Source organism: Lissotriton vulgaris, chromosome 10 (assembly GCF_964263255.1).
Source record: "Lissotriton vulgaris chromosome 10, aLisVul1.2, whole genome shotgun sequence".
In the NCBI taxonomy this organism is placed as follows: Eukaryota; Metazoa; Chordata; class Amphibia; order Caudata; family Salamandridae; genus Lissotriton; species Lissotriton vulgaris.
The window spans coordinates 783,568,461-783,581,232 of record NC_141698.1 but is presented as its reverse complement, the minus strand read 5'-3'; the positions used below and the strand labels follow the sequence as shown (position 1 = coordinate 783,581,232).

The following is a 12,772-nucleotide window of genomic DNA, read 5'->3' as shown; positions in this document are numbered from 1 at the left end:
CCTCAAACCCTGAAGGATGTTGAAGATCTTCACCGTAGAGCGCGCACACCGTGCGCCGATCCCTAAGCCCAAGCCAGGGGCTACGCCCAGGACAATAATTGCTAAAATCCTAAACTACAGGGATAGGGACGCCATCCTACAACACGGAATTGTTTAGTGTTGTCACAGCGTATCGTGAGGATTATTTTGCAGGAATGTACCAGGGACTTCAGGGCTTTTACCGCAGTTCACAAATTGTACCGCCGGGTGGGATAAAAGCCTCAGGATTCGCAGTTGGAACGTCAACGGACTGGGGGATAAACTTAAGAGAACCATAGTCCTGCAATTTATTAAACAACACCTGCCAGACGTAGTACTCCTGCAGGAGACCCACCTACTGGGAAACACGTGCCATGCCCTTAATCGATCAGGATACTTCCTTGTGATTCATGCTGGCTTTACTTCGGGGTCCCGAGGGGTGGGTATAATGGTACAACGTAGCTTTCCCTTGGTTATAGACCATGAAGATTCCGACGCACTTGGTCGATATGCTGCCATCTCAGGTAAACGGAAGGGCCATAGGGTGAACCTGGTCACTAGATACATCCCGCCAGGGCTTCAAATCCAATCTTTTCAGGATCTAGGAAAGTTGCCCCTCTCCCTTCCGGATGGGCAGCTCTTTGTGGGGGGCAATTTTAACGCTGTGATCTCAGGACACTGTGACAGGCATCCCCCAAGGGACATACCTTCCGGTCACACATGGTTGGCGGACTTCATGGAGACTTTCGGCCTTACCGACCTTTGGCGTTTCAAACACTCTAATGACAGTCAATTCACCTTCTTTTCAGGACCTGATCGTTCCTTCTCCCGCCTAGACTACATTTTCACACCTTTACAACACGGCACCGCCATTTGGGAGGCCACCCACTTAGAGCGGGGCATTTCGGACCACTCCCCTCTGCTGGTCCATCTCACTATCGGAGAAAAACGGGAGGGTGGCATAGCGCTGATCGACGCCTGGTATCTCCGTAATGCAGACACCCGCAAAACTCTTACGCTGGCGATTGACCGTTATTTTGAGGATAACAATGGCACGGTGGACTCCTCGGAGGTGTTATAGGAGGCGTTTAAAACCGTTCTCAGAGGGGAGGCCCTCTCGGCGATTGTGGGCCGTCGTAAGGGGCGGGAGGCGCAGATGGTCAAAATGGAGGGAGATTTCCGGGACCTGGAGGCTGCTGTGCTTGCCGAAGAGGATCCGGATATAGCCCACCAGCTGCAACTCAAAAGGGCTGAGTATACGGCGCTGGCTACAGATGCCGCCAAAACCGTTCTTAGAGATAGAGGGGGTAGGATCTACGACCAGGGAGATAAGGCGGGCAAGCTCATAGCATGGCTGGATAAAAAACAACAGGCGCAGAAGGTGGTGTCGGAACTTAAGACCGAGACGGGAGCGATCATAACCGAACCCCGAGAGATTGTAACGGAGTTTGAGAGGCACTACCGAAAGGTTTATAGTAGAGGGTCGGACCGGCCTGAGCAGGACTCTGTTGATCTGCTGTCAGATATTAGTCTGCCCGCCCTCACAGAGGAAGAGCGTGAAAACCTGGAGGCTCCGCTTTCGACGGAGGAGCTGGGTCGTGCTATTTGCGACCTTCATTCGGGAAAAGCCATGGGACCCAATGGGCTCCCCATTGAACTTTACAAGCTTAAATCTGACGGCCTTAGCCCGTATCTTAAACGGATGTTTGAGGAAAGCAAGGAACAAGGAGTGTTGCCGAGAGACCAACGTATCGCCACTATTGTGGCTATCCCAAAGGATGGCAAGCCCAGGGATTCTTGTGCCTCATATAGGCCTATCTCTTTGCTGAACGCTGAACCCAAGATCCTGGCTAAGGTTCTCGCTAAAATAGGCTCAAGCCAGTCCTGCCTACACTGGTTCATCTGGACCAGTCGGGCTTTATGCCACATCGCAATACTGCACTCAATCTCCGTCGACTGCATGGCGTTTTGGGGCGCTGCCACACCATTTGAGAGGATGCAGTAGTGGTATCACTGGATGCCACCATGGCGTTTGATACCCTGGAGTGGCCATATATGATGGCGGTCCTTTGGAAATTGGGCTTTGGTCCTGAATTTATAGGGTGGGTGCGTCTCCTCTACTCTGAGCCCCTGGCCCAGGTCACCATTAACAATAACATTTCGGGGTTTTTTTGTTTGGAAAGAGGGACGTGACAAGGGTGCCCTCTCTCGCCCCTGCTTTTTGCCCTGTCTCTGGATCCACTAGCTGCCTGGATCAGACAAGACCTTTCTATAAAGGGGCTCCGATGGGTGGACGGTTGGTAGGACAGGATATCTCTCTACGCGGATGACATCCTTCTGTACCTCGCGAACCCTCGCAAGTCACTTATGGTGGCCATGGACATTTTCACTAGTTTAGGTAGAAACTCTGGATACAGAATAAACTGGGGCAAGCCCGTAATGTATGTCCTCCACGGCGACCCTCCGACGGTCCCTGGTAATTGCCCGATTAAGATCGCCACCAATAGGTTCAAATACCTTGGGATTTTTTTCTCCAAGGACGCGGCCACCCGGTATGAGAAAAACCTCATGCCACCTATGCACCGGTTCAAGAGGGACTCTGCCTCCTGGCAGAAGCTCCCGTTGTCACTGTTGGGTAGGGCGTCACTCTTCAAAATGATGGCACTGCCGAGATTTTATACGCCCTGCAGAATTACCCTGACCTGGCGCCGCAGTCGTATTTTGCATCTCTCGAAACCACGCTCAGAGAGCTACTCTGGGCCGGGGCACCTCGTATCTCCCTCCAGAAACTGACGTTAGGCTGGTTTGATGGAGGCATAGCGCTCCCGGACATTCGTAAATACTACTGGGCTGCCCACCTTGCGGCCATTAATCAGGGCACGAACTGCGCCGGTAATGACCCGGGGTTTGGAATGGACAGGTGGCTCCTACCCGGGGGGGAATTATGAGGCAGCACTGTACTCTAGGCCTGGCAGGTACCCGCTTACCGGGCCCACAAAACACTCAGTACAAATCTGGCACATAGCGCAACAGAAATTGGGTTGGGCAGACACTCTGACTATGGCGACCCCGTTATGGGCTTCCGAAAGACTGGGCACCCTAAGCCGCACTAAAGGGTTCCGCCACTGGGACCTGATTGGGATCTCCCACGTAAGAGACCTATGGGGTGCCGGGGGTGCCGTTTCCTTCGCCTCCCTCCAACACACATATGAGCTCGCACAAACAGAACATTACCGTTACCTACAGGTCCGACACTCCCTCCAATCCAACATTCCCCCTGGGACTCTTCCTTCAGCTTCATCCCCCCTTGAGGACAGATTACTGGATGGCCACCTCCCAGAACATGCCATCTCCCTCAAATATAAAAGATTTGTCAACAACTCCCCAGACATATTACAACCTCTTAAAAGAAAGTATGAGCCCGATGGGTTGGAAATAGACGAGGAGGAGTGCGCTAGCGTCCCCTAAGGAAGTGGGCATATCAGCCAGAATTCGCTTGATACAGCTGAAAATTCTCCATCGAGTATACATCTCCGGGACAAGATTGCAACTGATGGGCCGCAATGTGGACGGGCTCTGCCGGAGGGGATGTGGTGAGGTAGGGACATTTTGCCACATTTTATGGGAGTGCCCCCTGCTCCAGACTTATTGGCAGCGGATACACCACTGCATGAGGGAGGTGTGGGAGGTGGAGCTCCGAGTTGAGGCAAAGAGGTTTCTATTGAATATATGGGAGCCCACTGATCTGTCAACCCGCGGAAGGACCTGGGCCACACTGAACTTCGCAAAGGCGAAAAGGAACCTTGCTAGGTTATGGGGGGCTGCGGGGCCTCCGACACTTGGTTCCTGTAAAACAGACATGGACTGGTGCATGCTCCAGGAGAAGACAGTTTATGTAGCCAGGGGATGTACGCAGAAATGGGTTGACATCTGATCCGACTAGAATGAATATAGGGGCCACATTTGCGAACCCCCCAGATTTCCCGGGCTGACGAACCACTCGCATTGTTGAATATATGATGATAAACTGTATTGAATACTATCATTGGTACGCAACCTCCTTTCTTCTGCTTTTATTTTCCTACGGTACAATTGTAAGTTCTTAACTGTATGACTGATGTACACCGCTGTTTCTCTATAAAAAAAACAATGTCTCAAGAACCAGACAAAACATTATTTACATAGAAATACTGAAAGTGCACTTTAGACAGACAATTACACACAATGGCCCTGATTATGAGTTAATCAAAGGAACAGGTGCTATTTATTCAACCCAATAAATTCTGACTCCCTATGATTTAGAAGATAATCTGGAGCAGTAAAACATAACAAGCACTGGCATTGCCAATAGGTTTCGCATTTGGAGCTATTGGTTTTGTAAATGACATTTTATATTTATATATTGTTATTGACAATGCCAATACTTTTAACTTTAGCATATGTGACACTTTTAGTATTTGTAATGTCACATGTTTTGTATTGACGTGACTTAGATGTATTGATATTACAATAAACAATGGCTTTTAATTTTTTTAAATAATTAATACTTAAATACTTAAATGTTATTGGGTTTTTTTTCCCTTCGTGAAGCATTAATCAAGTAATGTCATTGTAAATGAAAAAGTCGTTTACCCCCAGGACATACAGATTCTGGTGTCCAAAGCACCAAATATGCATGCTATCCCCCATTTGGAAATGGAAAACCTGTGATAGGTGCCATTTATCATGTGTTGAATTCCGAACCCAGAGAACCATCCGATGGTACAGAGCCCCCTCAAGTGCACGAAAAAGTTTACGCTGCGCTACAAGGGAAAGAAAGTGTTGTGCTGTTGCTGCCACATATGTAATCCAATGTGTAATTAGCGTCAGTCTAAATAACAGGGGTTACAGGATTGTGAAGGGGGGACTCCGAGGGAGCAGAGCCCATGACCCGATCCCAACCCCGGGGCGGCCAGCAGAATGAAGGGAAGGAGAGCTCGGGGTGTCTATGGAGGTGTACACGGGGTGGGGTGCTGATCAAGAGTGCCCGAGGGCATGGGTTTAAGTACTTCTGAGGGTTCGAAGATGGATTTGTAGTTGGAAGGGTCTAGGACTCTGTGGGGTGAGGGGGTCTGAGAGAGAGCTGTGACGCATGAGAGTCTGGAGGGGGCTGAAGAGTGAGGGGGTTTGAGATGTATGGAGTTTATGAGAGCGGATATGGTTTGAGGGGGTCTGGGGCGGGGTTTGTATAGTGGATATGGTTTGAGGGGGTCTGGGGCGAGGTTTGTATAGTGGATATGGTTTGAGGGGGTCTGGGCGGGGATTGTATAGTGGATATGGTTTGAGGGGGTCTGGGGCAGGGTTTGTATAGTGGATATGGTTTGAGGGGGTCTGGGGCGGGGTTTGTATAGTGGATATGGATTGAGGGGGTCTGAGTTGTATGGAGTTTATGAGAGCGGATATGTTTTGAGGGGGTCTGGAGTCAACGTTCAGACTGTCCGAAGCATCTTAGGTGAGGAGGTTTGCGTGACTAGTCTGTGGATTCAGAGACCTGAGCGCTCTGCGGTGCGTGGCGTCTGTGTGAGACTGGAGCTGGTTTGAAGGAGCCTGAGAGGGTTTGTAGATAGACTTATCCTGAGGAGTCTGTAAGAGAGCGGACAGGGGGAGTATGGAGGAGCTGAGTGGCTCTGAAACGATCTGATGGGTTCTGAGAAGATATCTAGGTTAACCATTTGTGTAGCGCCTGAAGCGCGCCAAGCGCTGAGGGGGAGAGGAGGCGGATGTAAGAGGGCAGGCTGGAGCGGAGCCTCATCGGGTCTCGGTTCATGCGCGGAGGGGGTTTTTAAGATACTGCAGGAGTCTGCAGGGGGGGGGGCGCGGTGAGCTGGAGGTCTGGCGTGGGGCTAGCGAGGGCTGAGGGGAAGGGTTATGACTGAGTCTGGGTAGTTAGAGGGGGATCTGGGTAGTTTCCTAGGATTATCGGGCGACGGCATCTGGTGTTTTGAAGGGTCCATGAAGAAGCGGCGGAGTTCTGTGGTGGTCGGGGTGAGGGGATGTGGCGGACAGTAAGGGGGTCTGCAAGGACCGAAGGAGAGGGCGAGCAGCCCGGGACGAGAGAGCTGCAACGCGAGGATGTGGATGACGGGGGGGTTGGTGGGGGTGTGAGATGATCAGGAGCGGGGGTGGGGGTCCTGGGGGCTTTGATGTGAGAAATAAATTAGGGGCGGGTGGACTCTGGCAGGGGAGGGAACATGGCCTGGAGAGAGGCCGGAGGGAAGCCGGATGGGGCGGGAGAGCCTGTTGGGGGGGGCGGGAATGCGAGCGAGGGGAGGAGAAGTGTGGCAGGCGGAATAGGGAGATGCGCCTGCTTGTGTGGTCACGTGACCCGCTTTTGTGGTCACGTGACTCACATGCACTGTGAGAAAACCGCAGTGGTTTCACGAGTCGATTGAGCACTTGAATTTTCGCCTATTACATTCGCAAGCGAATGATAATAGGCGAAACCTAAAAACCAGGTTAAGGTAAATACCGGACCGTTTTTACCTGTTAAATTCTGTTGGGTTTAACCCACAAACATTTAATGAAGGGTGAGTTATTTAATGCACCTGGTAATTACAGAAGGCCTTAAATAGCACACAACTTGGAATTTCGACCCCTGTGCAAATAACACTGACCAACTCAACCTGCATCAGCAGCCACAAGCAATCTGCTGTTGTCTGTTGGTAAAGAAAATGCATAAGGTTTCACATGAACGGAACACTGCTCCACTTCAACTGGTCACTCTACCACGCAGAAGTCACTCTACCACTTCTCTCACATACAACTCCTATCCTACATGCAACTCCATATTTGAGCTTTGCAAGAATGGTGCAATGAACTAGTATTATTAACTGGATGAAGATTTCTCAGGGTGGGGGAGTAGCTTGTGTGAAGAGGGCCCAGAGGCGACAAGTCCACTCTTGGTTTCAGTTATCTTGTCAAGTTTGCGCTATATTGAAAAGAAAAAAATGCCAGAAATTGCAGTGTTCACAGATACATGGGTGGGGGAAGTTAATGAAACAGGTATTGGGCAGTTGGGGGTTTAGAAATAATGGACTGGGGCGGAGGGGAAAACACAAACACTCATATGGAGTGCTGAAACACACCCAAAAAAGTAGCTCCAAAAAAGGGAGCAATTGAAGGACACATTGCATATGCACAAGGCATAGAAGCCATGATGCCAATCAATCACTCAATCAAACATTTCTAAAGCGCAGCAAATCACCCGTGAGAGTCTCAAGGCGCTAGAGATGTTGGCTGCTGTGAAGTGGGTTCTTCATTCAAACATCCAGATCTTGAGTTCTCTCCTGAATTGTTAGAGTGACAGTGCAGTCCTGAGGTGCAGGGAAAGCTTTTTCCATGCCTTGGCTTCCAGGTGCGAGAAGGAGCTTCGTCCTCTGTTGGCTAAGCGGATCCATGGGGTGTCGTTGAAAGAGAGGAAACCAGATCAAAGGTGTCTAATAAGTTGGTGGGAGGTGAGGCATTTGTTGATGTATGCTGGTCCCTCTGGGCCCTCTTCACACAAGCTACTCCCCCACCCTGAGAAATCTTTCATGCATGTCTGTTTTTAGCCTCACCGCCTAATCTCGACACTTTTCCTGCATTTTTTTCTAAGCACAGTAAGAACAGCACAGTAAAATCGCGTTAAGCTTCAATGTTCACACAGGTGGTAACGCTGCAAAAAAGGAAACAAAAGTCAGCAATCTATAGAGGGAACATCTGTACTCCACCGATGAGTGAGCCAGAATCGAACTCCAGTTGAATCAAAGGGTGTGGAGCTATGTCACTTAACTTAACATACTATCACGGAAGTAACTATGTATCTTTAAAGGGAAAATCAAGTGTAATGTGAAGAGTAATTTCTACAACAATATACTAATCTGTAACCGTATGATTGAAAGTTTTAACCGGCAACCAATAAAAAAGAATGAAAAATAAAAAAAAAAGTCAGCATTGTCTCAAAGGTTTGTGTTAATACGGAAAGTACATTGTTTGTAAGTATACTGCCTCAATTAACTTTGAAGTCCAAAACACACTAAGGCTTCAAGAATTATGCACACACGGCTTTCTACATTTCAATAATGACAAAAGCTTGCGATGTGGGACTATTGTAATGTGTGCAAAGATACTCCTAGGAAATAGATCAGAAAACTGTACAACAATATTTACACTTCTGGGTCAAAGAATTATCTTCGAAGCATCTCAATCCTTGGCGAAATGAGGCTTCCCAACTCTTTCTTCTGCCTCTAAGATAAGGTGTTGCCAAGGATCCGCTTTCAGTTGCAGAGCCCAGTTTACAGAGATAACCATCATTAACAGGCTGCTGGGAACAAACAGGCTGTACTGGAGGTTAAATTCATAACAAATGGCTGTGCGTGGCTTTCAAACCAAATGCGGGGAATGCTGCTTTACTAGAGAAAGGAAAGGGCAAGAAGGACGATGGACATAAATCAAAAATGTATCCGAGTACAGTGTTAACGTGTAAATATATAAATAAGTACATACACAAATAAATAACTATTTGAGGGGCCAATATTGTTTTTCTTTTCAGAAGGCCAATGCTACAGCTGCAGAATTCTGGGGTACTGGATAACAAGAATGCCTCCTTTAAATCTCGTTGTATATCTCTTTCTTACACCTCCACATTTCCTACCCCTTTCCCCTACTCTCTAGGTTCTTTTTCATCTCCGCTTTCTCATTTAGTCACGGTTTTTATATCTTTCTCTTTCTCTTTTTAGGTCGAGCAGACCTACCTTCAATGCGTAAGCATTGATGGTGTCTGCTTTAGACCTATTGTGACCCGTATTTAGGAATGAAGACACGAGTCAGACGCGCGCTTTTGCAGTCTCAGTTTTGAACGAGGGAGTGCGCGTCTGAGCCGCGCTTGCGCAGACTAACTCCCAGCCCCTGCTTTCGCTTCGCTCGCATACATTAACGGCGCACACACACACAGACACAGCCAGCCCCCACCCCTCTGCATGCACGCACACACACACTCACACACACACAGGCGCGCGCATGCACACGCAGGCACACACATAGAGGCACACAGCCCCCCCCCCACCCCCCCCCCTTACCTCACCGGAGTCGGACTCGGGCTCGCACCATCTGCCAAGGGAGCCCCGCAGAGCACTCGAGCTCCTCTGCCACTCTACCAAGAAGCGGAGCTCTCCCCATAGGCATGGGGGCCCCGCAGTCTCCCCGCTGGTCTTCACCCGGGCCCCCTCCTGGGACCCGGGACTTCATGTGGCACTTCTCTTCTCCGGGCTCGCGGTAGTGAAAACGAAACTGAAGAGTGGTGCGCATGCGCAGGTAGCCCCCGCCCTCCCACTCCTCAGAGGCCGGCGAAGAGCTGATGGCAGCGCAAGACTGGTTTCTTTTGTAAACTAAATGTCGATCAAATCGTTCATGGGTGAAATCGCTTGATTCATTTGGTGGGTGTGCGCTTGTAGTGTCCCGTTAATGTCTTTTACCCATGTTTGAGTGGGGCAGTGGTGGGACAGCGGTGGCTTCTGCCTCCAAGCAGTCCCGACTTTGTTAGTTGCTCAAGGAGGACGGGGTTTGAAGTCCTTTGCTCCGTCAGTGTTTTGCGCTCGCTTTGTATAGTTGTGTAGACCCGATCTACTCTCTTGTGTGATGGCGATCACGTCGAAACTGTGATTAGTGCCTTTATTTTGACATCCGCGTCATTTTCATTTCCGGTCTAACTTGTGTTAGTTGAAGGACATTAGTGCTGCTGCCCCGCCCCCCCCCCCCTACATGCCAGAATCAAGGTTTGTCCTTTATACTGTTACTTGGCAGCCCCGGCCAAACACATGACGTCATTTCCCTCGTCTCCCTACGGCCCGCGCGTGAACAGCACACTCTGTACTGAGGCGGGGTGGAGAAGGGGTTCAGGTTAGTGCGGAGTTGTGCTGAAGTGGGGCTGCACTGGTGATGAGGATGAGAATGGCGATCCTGAAGATAACTATTGCTGAAGTTTATCATAGTGTTTAGGAGCCCGCAATGTTGTTCTAGCTTTTTGCCTGCAGACCTCAAACACCATCGTATTTCGTGGCTACTAAGGACCAAGCGCCAAGAAGCAAATGTGTTTAAAGAGTGCGCTACACTCTTATTACTTTTATTAGTGCCATGTTTACCTCGATCGATCAGTGACACCACTAATTGGTAATAAGGCTGTATGATGAAATAAACAGAATGTATATTATTAAACTACACTTGAGTGCTTTTTGCAACATAAACGTGGCGAGTGCATAGAGGTGTGAGGGATACGGGTGTACGGTGTGAGCTATGGGGATTGGGTAGTATATTTTTGAATGTCAGTAAATTCCAGAGACAAACGAGATTATGTGGAGGAGTCCCAAGGGCCGACCAAACCAGTCATACGCACTCTCCCGTTTCTCCATGTAGGCTGCATGGCCTCCCCATAGAAGTTTGTGTGGTAGGCATCTCAACCAATCACAATGCTGCCATTACAGCGTTGTGATTGGCTTAAGGGGGAGGGGAGGGAGGCTTCCTGCTTCCTGTGTGGAGCAGAGAAGCAGTGATGTTGCAGGACCTGGCCGGCGAAGGTAAGTCCACTTTAACAGACAACAGGCGCCACTGTGCCACAAGGCCGCCAGAGTCATCCTCTTTCAGTAACACCTCCTTTAAAAAAAAAAAATTTTAAACTGCACGTGCATCCTGCTTCTTTAGCTCCTTCCTCTCTGCTAGAAACAGACAGCCGGGGCCACAGGGGCAATATAAACAGAGCTATCCTGCTTAATGAATGTTTAGGGGAATTCACGTGTTTAAAGGAAACAAACTCCTCATATCAATACATGTAAGTCACGTAAATACAACACATATTGCATTACAAATGCTACAGGTGTCACATTTGCGAAAGTTATAACTATTGGCATTGTAAATGACAAAGCTATTAATTTCGCTATTTTCAAAAACAAAACAAATAAAAAATGTGTAATTTACAATACCAATAGCTCAAACTTTCCTAATGCGAGACCTATTGCATTGCAAATGCTTGTTTCCTATTCCGACTTTCTTGCTCCTGCTCTGGGTCAATGTCTGATGATGAAGAATAAGCCCCAGTCCTCAACTAACATTGGCAAAGCCAATAGGCCTTACTTATGAGAGCTTCTGGCTTTGGCAATGTTTTGTAGCTATGCTGTACAGCAGCGCAGATGCTTTGCAATGTGGCTAAAACAGATTTAAAAAGTGCAATGCGAGGGCAATTGGCTTTGACAATATCTGTTAGCATGGCTGCTGTTCAACATGGCTGAAAGTCAGGCAAAGAAGCGCTATGACGCTGCTGTACAACATGGCAGAAAGACAATAAAAAAAGCCAATAGCTCTCGCATTGCCAAGACCTATTGGCTTTTCCAGTGCTCGTTTGGTGCATATACACACACACTCTGTTGTCAATCTGACGGTATAGCTATTTAAAAGTTTTAGCCCAACCATAATTCTAACGTACATGCCTGTCACTCACAAAACCTACTCAAATATACTGATAGGCCCTCAGCCCCAGACAAGAGCACTCAGGCACAACACAAAAAAAGTTTCACACTTTTATGTTGCAATGTAGAAAAACATTATTAAGAAAAAAGTGCAAAGACTAAATATAACAAATAAGGTCATCCTAGAGTGAAGAACCATGAAAGAAATGCATATTTCTCACAAGGTTACTGAAGCTCTATACAAAGTGCAGATGTAAAGATTGACAAGATCAGTGCAGGAGTGTATAAGTGCCATTAATCATTCACATTTTCAGTGACCCCCAGAGAAGCAGTTCTGATATTAAACAATCGCCAGTCTGTCCTATGCTTTCACTCAATACGATATTCGACCACCAACCCCTCTCAAGAACTAAATAATTGCTCTTATTGTTCCAGTATCTTTAACACCGAGCAATTTCGTCATCACAAGGACTATCACCTTTCTGCTCTCTCGAACATTCAACTGTCATGTGCGTTTTTCCATTCGTTTATTTATGCATGCCATGTTTTACGACATACACTTTAAAAGAAAACCAGAACAGTTTTCTTACAGATGTAAAAAAAAATCATTATTTGGAAATATGATTTCTCCAAACAACAGTCGTATAAAATCATACCGCTCAAAAACGGTGATCACGCAATACTTTTTGGACTTCAAATCACAAATTACATGAATACACAATCGCCTTACCTTGAAAATACCAACCCAATCTTTTTGGTTTGGTTGGATATTAGGAGTCAAAGTGTAGTGGCATTCAAGCTGAGTGTGAGGAAGATAACTTTTTGCAACGTTCTGAAAAATCACATGTGCGAAATTGGAGGTCTGCATTGCGTCATCTGGAGATGAAATTTCTTGCAACCCTGCCATAACAGATCTGTAATAAGAAAAAAAATATATACATACATATGTAATTCTGATACAAGTGCATAACAAGTCATGCACAAATACAGCAAGCACGGAATTGTAGATACATTAATTATATAACAACGTAATAGTGAATAAAGCGATAAAGGGGGGCAATATCGTGCTATGGCCCCGGGATGCTTATCTGAAGGAGACTAATCAGACATCTAAGTGACCCCTTCTGCTATAGGAAAGATTAATTCAATGAGCTACAATTGGTAAAAGATCAAGTATTTAAGGAGTTGGCGCATTGAAAGAGGGAAGGCCTTATTAATAAAGATTAATATAATTTTCTGAAGACTGATCACCCGATCACCCCAACATTGTACTTTATTCC

General features: G+C 47.6%; 1 protein-coding gene across 11 annotated transcripts in view; it reads right to left on the bottom strand.

The window, feature by feature from the left end:
* The window catches only part of TAX1BP1 (Tax1 binding protein 1), an 804,469-nt gene that overhangs the window by 723,119 nt on the left and 68,578 nt on the right, over positions 1–12,772 (bottom strand). For all 11 annotated transcript variants that reach the window (XM_086941702.1, XM_086941704.1, XM_086941697.1 and 8 more), the window contains exon 2: positions 12,223–12,406. In XM_086941702.1, the coding sequence (XP_086797828.1) occupies positions 12,223–12,399 (177 nt within the window). In that variant the 5' untranslated portion in view covers positions 12,400–12,406. The remainder of the gene's footprint in view (positions 1–12,222; positions 12,407–12,772) is intronic.